At 40.0% G+C, this 13,241-nt stretch overlaps 1 protein-coding gene across 3 annotated transcripts in view; it reads left to right on the top strand.

Annotated features, from left to right (window-relative positions):
• The window catches only part of LOC149174313 (uncharacterized), a 146,610-nt gene that overhangs the window by 22,266 nt on the left and 111,103 nt on the right, over positions 1 to 13,241 (top strand). For all 3 annotated transcript variants that reach the window (XM_089419317.1, XM_089419316.1, XM_089419318.1), the window contains one exon: positions 394 to 444. In XM_089419317.1, coding sequence (XP_089275443.1) covers positions 430 to 444 — 15 coding nt within the window. In that variant the 5' untranslated portion in view covers positions 394 to 429. The remainder of the gene's footprint in view (positions 1 to 393; positions 445 to 13,241) is intronic.

The raw sequence follows: 13,241 nt of genomic DNA, 5'->3' as shown, positions 1-13,241 counted from the left end.
TCCTAGTGTTACCCATGTGTGTGGATGGGTAATGGTTTTCATAGGGAGTTTTAGTTGATTGATTTCTCCCTCTTGATAATTAATTAGTTGTCTATTCTATGTTGAACATCTATTATGCAATTTCTTTCCATTATTTATATTTTTAGTATCATTGGCGACTACTTACATTACATTTGTGTACTTAATCATAGTAGGGCTTCGATTTCATGCTTGTGTAAGATTTATTTTTGGTGCATCAATATGGTTTGCTTTTGGTCATTTGTGGACACTCTATTTCTTTTTCATTTGAAATTTGAACATTTTTTGATATGTTGTTCTTAGTTTATCAAATTATCAGTGTTAGAGTTTTGCTTGAAGTTGCATTTATCAAGTTGACCTTTTTATCTATTGCAGAGGTCTTAGATTGTGATTTTCATTTGCGTCATCAGAATGGCTAATTTGAAGGTATATGCCCATCCCTTCTATATCATGGTTTAAATCTCCAACTTTTTTCAGGTTCATGATTGTTATGTTATTCATTTGAAGTTAATGTTTTCTTTTCTATATAGGACAAGAGGTGGCATTAGGGTTTTTTGTTTTTTGGTTAAACATGATTTATGGTTTTATGGCTAAAATCATTAAGCAATTTGTGTAGCCACTTAAAGGGTTTGATCATTGATGACTGAATTCCAACATTTTTCCTTCATCTACCATGCTTAGTATGTGGCATCCATAGACTTTATTGTAGGAAACCGAAAGACTATGTTTTCTAATTTTGTATTCTAGTAAGATTATTTATGGAGACAGACTGGCAAGGTTATGGACCAGATGATTACAATAATTCCTGTCTTCAAGTGTATTTGTGTCAATTCTAGAATAATGACGTTGATACCAAGTATAAATTCAAGCTTTCAGAAGTGCATTGTCCAATGTACATTTCTCAAGGGAAGAGTACTTGATCATTATGGTTATAATCACATTGTTGATGTAATGTTTTATGGATGGTCATTACTTTAGTGTTTATATTAGTATATAAGCGAAAGCGATTTTGTATGAACCACATGGTTACAATAATTCACGTCTTTGAGTTTAGGTGTGTCAATTCCAGAATGATGATGCAGGTGTTTTGAATTACAACATTTATTACCAAGGATAAATTCACGCTTTCTAAAGTGTATAATCCAGTGTACATTTCTTAAGGGAAGAATACTTGATCATTATGGTTATAATCATATTGTTGATTTCATGTTTTATGGATGGTCATTACTTTACTGTTTATGTTAGCATATTGGTGAAAGTGCTTTTATCATAGTTCATTAAGAAGTCATAATATTGTAGACAATAAAACAAGTTTAAAATGACATTAAGTAACTACACAAACATATGTCTCTTGTTGAATGGTGTTGTCATTGATGTCAACCCTGGGGTTTGACTTTGATTAAACACATGTCGTTGATGTCAAACTATTAATGAACACTCTTATATTTGTCTGGATTACATAAAGTTGGAAGCTCCACTATTGGATGGTTGAAAACACTAGTTATTTTGGGTTCTTTGGACTGAGGACGTACCCAGATTGAAGTAGCCAAAGACTGAGTTTGCTTTGGAGATCCTCGTCATTGGGTTCTCCTCGTTAAGATGTTTCTGGTAGTATGTGGCATGCCCTGAGAGGCCTCATGGATTGAGATATATTTGTGTTTGAAGTCGAGGACCCCAGTTTGTGGGCTAAAACCCCAGAGGGTGACCATATGGCCCCTTCACCTTGGTCAAGTCAAAAGTTCGTAGGATTTCTCACCTTATATTTAAACAACTATTCTTATGGCAAAAGAACATGTATGAATTAATAATTAACTAATGATTAAGGGTTAACGTTATAAGTCAAAAATTAAGAGGAACCTTTATTAAAACACAAAGGTTTTGTTTTAAAAAGAAGGGAGACAAATTAAATTCAATCCTAATATCTCTCTAAATAAGAAATTAAATCAAGTCAAATAAATTAAATCCTAAGATCACCTCATTTTCTTTGGCTTCAATTTCAAATGTTGAATTTAAATTTAATATATTCCTCTCTAAAACATTCTAACAGTTTCACTATTGAAGCCCTCCTCATTATTGGTCGAAATTCAACTTGAAACTAACATTTTCTCTCCTAAATCTAAGGTCGGCCTACCTTCCTTAAGCATCACTCAACCATCTATAAAAGAAGTCATAAAAGATTGGCAAATTCGTTAGGGATTCTTTGATTGATAAATTTCAGGGATTCGTTTCTATCTCACAGAACAACGGACAACAAGAGTTTTTGGAATTATTTATCAAACAATGAAAGTCATGATGGCTACTTCCTAAAGCTTGGACCTGTGGTCATTCATTCAATAGAAAATTCGGACTTGTGATTCCTGTGCTATAGTGTCAAGATCAGGACAACAAGGGTTTTTACTGCATTTTCTTTTTGGATTTTTTGGGATTCGCTTGGGTATCATTTTAATTGTAGGTGTAGGCTTTCATTACAGCTGTCGGCCCTCATTAGGGCACTTTCAGTCTTAAAAGAACAATAGTTTGTAGATTTACAGGGCTGTGGTTTTAGCTAATGACTGGAAATTGATGGTATTTATACACTTACAGTTGCAGTTCTCAATCCTACAGGGACAATCTTGGAGCAGTAAGATTATATTTACTTGATCCTAAGTAACAGAACAATAGTATTGAGCCAATTATGTTGTGACCTTGATTAACATTGTTGGTTAACTTGACAAAAATCATCATCCTTAATATGAAAAACGGTGGTGGCCTTGAGATAGTGTTTTAGAGGGATAGTGAAAACTGATTCTTGTTAACGATAAGACAATAACCTTATAACAGTGTTCTGTGAGATGACTTAGTGAAGATTGTGCTATACTCAACACTCATTGAACAACTTCAAGGATCAAATGCACAAAGCCAATGATTGATTTCTGATTTTGCTGTGTTTTGGATTGACAGTATAACAGTAATTGCAGTATATGCTTGATATTGAAGTGTGTGTGAACATGACCACGACTTAACAGTGACCTTACAACAACAGTCAGTATATATATATATATATATATATATATATATATATATGTATGTATATATGTTGCACGAAACTTTAAAGAACCTGGCATTTCGGGCCATACCCGTACCTGAAACTCCAAAACTTGGCCGAAACTCGACCATCATGTAATCATCTATTAGAGTAAATAAAGACTCGTTTTTCCTTTTAAATTGTCATCTATGGGTCGTATTCCCTTTTTTCTTGCAAGATAATGTGTTATTCACTTATTTATTTATATATACATATATGATGTTTCCATTTTTGGGAGGTGATGTTTCTAAATGTACCCATTTCGGAGACTCCGAAGCATTTTGACATTTCGTGCAACTTATATTATATATATATATAAGTGACCTTTTGGTTACATAGCCAATGACTTTGACAGATTGTTTTATTACAAATCAGTGGTATATATTTTTAAAAAGGTTCGACACTCCACTAAAGAAATCCAGGAGCTTATGTATTACATGTTGGAATTTCTAAGTCTGACACGTTAGAAACCCTTCATGCACTTTACTGATTTATTCCTACCTACTTGTTCTGTTAATTAACAAGTTATTTACTATGTAAATACTAGAAATAAATACAAGTATATGCTCAACACATTACAGATCATCCACTGAAGGAAATAGAAACAAGCACACAAGTGACACCGTTGTTTTTGGACTAATGTCCCCGGAAAAACCCAATGCGGGAAAATCGATGCAACTATTTGAGGGTTTGATTTATTAAGTAGTTTCAGAATATAATTTGGGTGCCAAATCTGGCTCACCCAATAGAGAAAAATCTCGGTAGTAGTACCTCTCCTTTGGAGACAGATGCTTTGGCTGAAACCCCGAATAAACACTCTGGCAGTTCCTCAGCTCAAATATGCCCCACAAAAAACCCCAGCGTCAGCGTTTTCTGCCCTTTGCGTCAGCTTTCCTGGTAGTTTTGGCAGTTCCGGCTTCTGCCCTCTGCGTCATCTTTCCTGACAATTCCCGGCAGTTTCGGTTGTTCCCGACGGTTCCGGATTCTGCCCTCTACGTCAACTTTCCCGACAGTTCCCTGCAGTTCTGGTTGTTCTCGGTAATTCCGGCTTTTGCCCTCTGCGTTAGCTTTCCCGGCTGTTCCCGGCAGTTCCGGCTTCTGCTCTCTGCATCAGCTTTCCTGACAGTTCCGACTGTTCCCGACAGTTTTGGCTTCTGCCCTTTGCGTCAGCTTTCCTGGTTGCTACGCTGATCTTCTCAGCACTATCTCTGCCTCTTTGCTTCTGTATTCACTGCCCCTCAGCTGCAACTCCAGATCACTCTATCAACTTTCTCAACAAACCCAGCCTCAGAAAGTCGAAATCTTGATCTCTTGGTGTGTTCTCCAAGTGACCCTCAAGCCTCATCTTATACTTTTCTTGTTGACAAATCAACAGCCAAGATTAAGTCCCTAATCAATGGCTAAGATTAGATCTGGCTTGATCCATGACTTTTGGACCATTTTAACACAATTTTATATTAATTCACATTAATATTTTAATTTCCCTAAGTTTAGACTTAGGCACCCCATTAAAAATATTAATTATTTTAATATCTCCCAAGTTGTTTAGAATTTGCCCAAACCCTTTCCGTGTATTGGAGATCTCATGTGCCTTAGCCTCTCCACTAATTTTCGTGGCTAGAGCACATCTGATGCTACCCCAAATCAACACTCCCTCTTAGTGAGGACTGTGCTCTAGTAATACTCCTCATTGAGCATCACTCTGATTATCCGGCATCGGTCCCTGTGTTGATGCTAGGCCTGCTGCCCAACATCCTCTGCACTGCTGCATCCTTTACTGCTACCCATGGCCCTGCCACTTCCACTGTTGCATCCATACTGCAACTCCCTCTGCATCCGTGCTGTTGCCAATGGCTTTGTCACTGCCACTACTGCATCTGCACTGCGACCCCTCTCATCATGCTGCATCGTGCTGCCCGTAGCACTACTATTGCTAACTGCTGCACTGCAACCCAATTACTGAGGCTCGCTCTGTCACTGACAAGTGCTCCCTCTCTGACCTTTGTGCTGTTGCAATAACTCCATGCATCTCGCACTGTTGCACACCTCTCTGTGCCATCCTGCACTGGTGCAACACTCCCGTCCTCTCACACTGTTGTAGCCTGCTAGCCTCGTGCTGTCCTGCAAATCTTGCACTGTAGCTCCCTCTGTCGCTTCATTTGCATCCGTCTCTACTGACATCGTTAGTATTGTTACTCCTCTTCGGGGCTCCCGTAGCAATGTCTAATCCAAGAGGCTAGGTACCTCGAGGATCCTGCCCCTCATCGCCTGTAGTCCTCCTGACTACATCTCGATGTCTCCCCACTTCTTCTGAAGTGGCACCTGAGCACTCTTGGCACAATCATTGTCTGTCTCCACTTCCTTCTCTGCCCTTGCTGGTGATGCCTTGGTCTCGGAGGCCTCTCTCTTACTCTTCTTCCTTGGACACTGGGTCACATAATGACCCAGCTCCCCACAATGGAAGCATTTGACCTTAGAGAGGTCCTTCTTCTGTTTCTCCTGCTTTCCCTCAGATGCTAGGGCAACATCTTCCTCCTCCTCCTTCTTGATTATGATCCCCTTACCGCTGCTTCCCACCTTGTTCAGCCTTCTGATCTCTTCTTGGCGAAGAGCAGCCCACATTTCCTCCCAATCTGGAAGGGTCGCCCTGCCCAGTATGCTTTGGAAAAACACCTCCCAGTCTTCTGAGACTGCGTTTAGGGGTGTTCTCACCATCAATTCTGGATCCGACGTTGCCCTTATGGAAGTCAGCTGATCTTCAATCGACCGAGGAATGGGTCAATCTGTTCTCCCTTCTTCATCTGGTATGACCGCAACTGATTTTCTAGTAGCATCTTCCTCTGCACGGAACTTGGAAGTATGCTGATACAACTTGGTCATGGGCTCCCACATCTCCTATGCTGTGTTCTTCTCGGCAATATGTGGTACTGTATGATCCTTGACCCCATCAAGGATGATACTCTTAGCCCTCGCCATTGTATCCTCGTACCTGTTGTTATCAGCCGGGTCAACTGGGATAGCTATCGTTCTCAAGGCGAAGTGCTTCACACGATTTTTGTCAAGTATGGATAAGATTCTGGCCTTCTAGACTACGAATTTTGAGGCTTCATCTAGTTTGTCCTGGTCTCTTACTTCGTGTAGTGCCATTTCGCTGCTCTTCTACTTCCCTCTTGGAAGTTCTCGATGTGACTCCCTCTGAGCCTCAATTTCCCTCCTGGAAATCCTTCTGCCGATGTCGAGATGCCCCTTATTCTGATCGTCTGTGCAACCAGACCACTGATTCGGATTTCTCGGCTAGAAACCCTCAGTAGCAACTCCCTCCTCCTTGGCCTTGCCCTGTTAGGTACTGTTCTGACAACAATACCCCACCAGAGCCACTCTGCAACTTATCCACAACCTCCTAAACCCCAGCAACCTGAAGGTGAGAGCTCCTAGGCTGCGCGCAGTCCCAACACCAACAAACTAGCTCCCTAAGCCAACTGTGTCAGCCCTCCTGGCCTTTGCGTGGCTCCGTGTGAGCTTATATTTGCCTCCCTTAGGCTTTGCGCAGCCTCTTCTTGGCCCGAACTTGATGACGTAGGCACTGCGTCACCCCTTCCTTGCTGTTTTACTACTAGGAACAACTTCTGTCACTCGGGACAACTGTTTTCTGCTGTTGTTGCTCTGCTCAGTTGATGTCCTTAGTTCTCCTGTGATCTGCAATCACACTCTAATACCATGTTGGAATTTCTAAGTTTGACACATTAGAAACCTTTCATGCACTTTACTGATTTATTCCTATCTACTTGTTCTGTTAATTAACAAGTTATTTACCATGTAAACATTGGAAATAAATATGAGTACATGCTCAGCAAATTACAAATCATCAACTGAAGGAAATAAAAACAAGCACACAAGTGACACCGTTGTTTTTGGACTAATGTCCTCGGAAAAACCCAATGCGGGAAAACCAGTGCAGCTATCTGAGGGTTTGATTTATTAAGCAATTTCAAAATACAATCTGGGTGCCAAATCCGGCTCACCCAACAGAGAAAAATCTTGGCAGTAGTACCTCTCTTCCGAAGACAAATGCTCCAGCTGAAACCCTGGATAAACACTCCGGCAACTCCTCAGCTCCAATCTGCCCCATGAAAAACCCCAACGTCAGCCTCTTCTGCCCTCTACGTCGGCGTTCCCAACAGTTCTAGTCGTTCCCGGCAGTTCCGGCTGTTCCCGACAGTTCCGGCTTCTGCCCTCTGCGTCAGCTTTCCCGGCAGTTCCGACAGTTCCTGGCAGTTCTGGCTTTCGCCTTCTGCATCAGCTTTCCCGGCAGTTCTGACAGTTCTGGTTGTTCTCGGCAGTTCCGGCTTCTGCCCTCTGCGTCAGCTTTCCCGGCTGTTTCAGCAGTTCCCGGCAGTTCCGGCTTCTGCCCTCTGCATTAGCTTTCCCGGCTGCTACGTTGATCCTGTTGACACTATCTCTGCTTCTCTGCTTCTGTATTCACTGCCCCTCAGCTGCAACTCCAGATCACTTTCTCAACTTTCTCAGCAAACCCAGTCCTAGAAAGTCGAAATCTTCATCTCTTGGTGTGTTCCCCAAGTGACCTTCAAGCCTCCTCTTATACTTTTCTCATTGACAAATCAACGGCCGAGATTAAGTCCCTAATCAACGGCTAAGATTAGATCTGGCTTGATCCATGACTTTTTGACCATTCTAACATAGTTTTATATTAATTCACATTATTATTTTAATTTCAAAACTTAGGGGCTCCATTAAAAATATTAATTATTTTAATATCTCCCAAGGTGTTTAGAATCTGCCCAAACTCTTTCTGGGTATTGGAGATCTCATGTGCTTTAGCATCTCCACCAATTTTCGTGGCTAGAGCACATCCGATGCTACCCCAAATCAAAATTACAATCTGAAATAAGAAATCTGTAAACAGTAATAGCAAACCCCTTATGGTGATAAATCTTCATCTCTAGATTGTCGAAGTCTTCCACCTTTATCTACAGTATCTGCAAGAAACTTCACAAAGTCCCTATCTCATGAAGAATAGTAGACCAACAACACTCATGGCCAATATAGTAACCTTGACATAGTTTCCAATGGAGCTTGACAGAGGCAGTGACAGTCTGACAGTCTGATAACCTTGATACATTTGATATTGAAGCGTTGTTGATAATCTTGATACAAACAGTAACCTACAATGACATGATCTTCCATGAGATTTAGTGTACAACATTACATGACAAGTTGTGGCAGTGGTCTTTGAGACTGTAGTGTAGACAACACTAAGACAGTGTTATACATGTCAACATTCCTGATGAATGGCAGTTTGACTACACAGTGAACCTTGTATAAGTCTGGAAACAGTTAGGGATTTCAATGTGCAAGATCTTCTTGGTTGAGGTCAGGTGCAGTCACAAGGTAAGAAGGCAGTAAGGGTTTCTTATACAGCAGTGTGAACACAAGATTGTTTGTGAGACTGGTCCAGTAAACAAAGATATTATATGTAACAGTGACTTGACTTGACAGCTAGGCTTGCAACATATGACAGTGATCCTGCGCTATGATACACATGATTGAAATCAGCTCTTGATGTATGACAATGACGCATGTTTCCTATAGTATATAGACATTCCAGTTCACTTGCAGGATTGTTCCAGGATTGATTTGAGAGCATTGGTTAGCTATTACAGTGAGGCAGGAGTTCTATGACAATGATATTGTGACTTGACATGAATTGATGATTGTACAACACCTAGGGTTTGATCTGCAGTGGACAAAGATAGCAGGATTGAGCAATGGTTATATTTGGCATTTTGATGGCAGGGAATTTAGCAGACTTTGTCTTGACGTACAGTTTGTGCAGTGGCATTGTGATTGAGCAGAGGCAGGTTTGGTGATAGTGTTTGAAGTATAGTGGTCAGGTTGAGCAGTGAGGCTGCCAGGACTTGACATGATATACATACCAAGAAGAGCAGCAAAAGTTAAAACCTTCATTATAGTTTATTTATATTGATTCAGAGCACAGGGGGATGCAGTCTGAAAATTGTGAAACGTGGTCCGCCTGTTGATCAGGGTGGTAGGGTGGTGCAAGGCAGGTGATTGGAGTCACCTTTAGGTTGAAGTCTGAGAACACTTTAGGGCGGTAGGGTGGTGTTAAGGTAGGTTGGAACCTGTGCAGGGCATTGGAGCGTCCACCTAGTGGCATCTGGTAAACTGGGTGTTGGAGCACTCATAAGGTTGGAGCCTTATATTAGGGCGTTGGAGTGTCCTTCTGGTTGCAGTTAGTAAACAGGGCATAGGAGCGTCCTATAGGTTGGAGTCTCCTTAAAACTTGATGTAATTATTTTTGAAAGACAAATATTAAGAAGCGTTCGGTGGTTTTTCTCCCAGAAGGGTTTCCAACTAAAATTCTTTGTGTCCACTGTCTTATTATTGTGCATTGTTGAATGGTGTTGTTTATTGCTTCTGTTATTTGACACTGATTAATGTGAATCACAGCTGAAGGTTAACTTAATGCTCTGAAAAGATTAATAAGTTACTAATTGCTAAGAAACACTGATTCACGCCCCTCTCAGTGTTTCCAACATCTGTTTCTTACTATGTATTGAGAGATGGTTCCAATAGACCATGACAGTTTTATCCCATGTGTATCACAGATCCTAGATCCATTCTCTTTTTTATATCTATCACTGATTGACTCTCCATACTCCATACTCCATACTCAGGTTCAGCCTTCTGGGATTTAGAGTAGATTCATACTTTTACTTTCTGCATCTTGATTTTTATAGCGGCCGCCCTAGTGCTCCTACTTTGTATTGACATCATTGTACCCAACAATCTTCTTCACCTACTTTTGTAGTTATTTCTTAGACATTTATTTAGTATAAATGTATTAGTATACCTTTTTATATGTGCAGTTTCTCCACTGTATCCCGATCATGGCCTTCCAATAATCTGGTGGATACATTTCTGTATTCCTATTCTGGTAACTTAGAAGAAAGTCCCGACCAAAAGAACAAGACAACTAAAAGAAATGGTAGGAGAATGAAGCCTATGCTAGTGGAGAACCAACTCCCCAGACACAGACGCCGTGCAGACACAAAAATGAATCTGCCATACTTGCAGTAGCAAAGAAGAGAAAACACATGCTGATAAATGCCTGAGCCCAATGTGTGTAGAGCATAGGAGAAGCCTTGAATAAGAAAGACACAGACATGAGCATGACCATACATGCCAACATTGAGGCACATACAATACGTAACTCAAATGCGACCCTTATTTATGGACAAGCCTTAATAATCCATCCAGGATGTAAAGAGGGACCTGAGGGATAATTTGAGAATCTTTGAGAAAAATCATGGATGTTGCAAACTGAATCAGACCTGAATGCGCAGCAGAGAAATGTACAGGAATCAACAGAAAGATGTACAAGAGGAATCATGCCCTAACAGGAAGAAATGTTGCATGACAGTAGATGCAATTATCTGGTGGATTCTTTTTGCTTAAAAGGTTCTCTAACATGTCGTAAAAGTTAAAACCTGTTCTAGGGGACATGATTTCTGAATACGTCCAAGTGCAAAAAAATTCTAGTGTTGTTTCCTGGACCAGTTTATACAAATTTCAAAAAGGCATCTAAAGACTGAAACCCAAAGCAAAAAATCCAGCAGCATTTGCCCTCCCAGAGACAGATACCCATTCCTCATTCTTGAAGATGCTTTTATGAATTAGAGGCATTTAACATATCACAGGAACTATACAAAAATCTAAAACTCTTAAAATATTGATTACAATGTTTGGAAATGAAATGGTTAGATTGTCTATCTAGCGCAAAACCATGATTTTTTCGCAGAATTTATTCATATTTATTTCCATAAAGTAAATTTCAGTGTGGGCAATTGTAATTTCATTGGCTACTTTGATCAAAGTTGTTGGTTTACCCCTATACTTCGTAAAACAAAGTAGCATCAGTGCACAAAGAAGATGATATTGAAACAATTATTAACGACAACATCTTTTGAAGTAGCAATCCAGATAAATCTCCAATAGGGTGCATAAGTTGGATTACTCCACTTGTCGAAGTGGATTCAATCTTGCCTTTAGTGAAAAGAGATGGTAACGACATTGCTTAGGTAACAAAATACTTCAGTTAGAGTAGATGGTAAGTTGATTGCTTAGGTGGATGGATCCGTGGATCTAGACAAATTCTGACTTCAACATGGAGGATGTTAGTTTTTGTAGCATTGGACAGGTGTTCTAGTCTCGATTTGTGTCTAAGAGACTAAGACATGGCTGCTTGGGAGCAGAAGCGGGAGCGGGGAGACATTTTCAAAAGCTCCCGGGTTGGGAGCGAATTTTATATAATAATATTTTTATATATTTTGATGCATATATGTCAACAAAAGCATGCAGAATGATGAATTAGTGATAAAAAACATGAAAACATGGATTAATCCATATAACACGATTTATCTAGTAGTTATAATCTTCATCAACCATAGGTCCAAAAATTACAAGTTCTTATTTATATAGCATGTAATCCATATAACTACAGGTCCAAAAATAACATAGAGTGTAATCCATCTTTGAACCAAAAATACATCAACAAATAGGCTCTAGATGGCCTTTAGCGTCCAAAAAAATCACGTTGCAACAAATACTTACATCTCATCAAAATCATTGCCTATTTTGGGATCTTTGTCATTAATATCACCCTCTAAGCATTAATGTAAGATAGAAAAAACATAGAATGTCAAGTCCAGATTTTGTTTGAGTGATGGGTGCATTTTTAGTAGGGTTGTCATGGTAGAGGAGTTCGACAACCAAAGTCACTAACATCAAGGTACATAGAGGGCTTGGTGCTCTTGATTAAATACGAGTTCCATACCCTAGTACATGACAAAATCCAATGGAAACATTGCAATCCCCCCAATTCTGAAATCCTGAAAAACTGATAAGTTTGCTTGATTTTGAGTGACATCTAGAATTCTACTTTCTCCATATGAAATTCAATTAGGTTGGAACCACTCTCAAACATCTTGAGTCATTTCATGGTAATGTTAAAACTTAAAAGTTTAAGTAAAAGGATGAAAATGAAAGATAAGGAAGAATGTTACTTTAAGAATTTAACATTACCATGGATTGCATATCAATACAAGGGCCATAGGCTTGAATATTAGGCCGCCGCACTAAGAAATTCTTGTTTCTTTGCAAAAAATTTGCATTTAAAACGTCTTTGCGATTTTTTTTGCAAAGAAATCTAGGGAGCCAATTTTTTTGCGAGAGCGTGCACTCGATGCGCTGCCATTCAAAGTGCACAGCGGGATCAGATTTTGGGGGGGGGCGCTACCCTCAACCCTAGATTAAGGAACACGAGATCTTCAAAATCCAGAAAGGGTTTCACAAGATAAGGTTGTGAGATGCCTTAAGTAAATTAATTAGCCATCATTTAAATTTTTCCTAAGTTAAAACTTAGGAAAACTAGTTAATTAATAGGCATTAATTAAGCAAAGGTGAAAAAGCTTTAGAAACTCACACGGATTGAGTTTGTGATGATCTTAGTTGTTGATGACGATTTAATCATGGCTGTTGGTGTTCCAACGAGAAATTATAAGGGCAGGTCGATGAGGCTGAAGATGACACACTTTAGCACAATTGTGAGACATAGGGAGAGCGAGTTCCTTGGCAGATCGAGCTATCCAGTTGTAGAGTTCGAGCTAGAAGGAAGCATAAGCAAGAGGGAGTAGAAACAATGATTTTATATGGAGTTCCAGTGCCGGAGAGTCAGCATCAAGAGGGCCGCATTATTTCCTCAATGAGACTGCGTAGGAGCTTTAGAGGGTAGATCGATTTAGTTGAAGAGGAGGTCGATTCAGGTGCTAGTGGCCGGGAAAATTTCAAGGAGGCCAAGCGAGTCATCTCTAGAGGCAGAGTAAGGAAAATCAACAATTTTCGGGTAGATCCACATACAGTGTGAGTAGAGCCTGTGCAAGCACTATGTAGAGGCTGAAGGAGGGGCTTTCAAGTGGCCCACACAACGAAATTTTGGGGCAGGATCAGTTGTTGGGTTAGACAAATTGTCTTACAAATATTTTGGTCAGATTATTTAGCTGGAGGATTGCCAGTTTGGACATCCAGATATTGTACTCAGATTTTGTTGTTGCATAACAAA

This window comes from Pinus tabuliformis, chromosome 4_1, assembly GCF_031772625.1.
Source record: "Pinus tabuliformis cultivar Carrire ecotype Pingquan chromosome 4_1, CPIR1, whole genome shotgun sequence".
Lineage (NCBI taxonomy): Eukaryota > Viridiplantae > Streptophyta > Pinopsida > Pinales > Pinaceae > Pinus > Pinus tabuliformis.
This window is presented reverse-complemented; position numbering and strand designations above follow the sequence as displayed.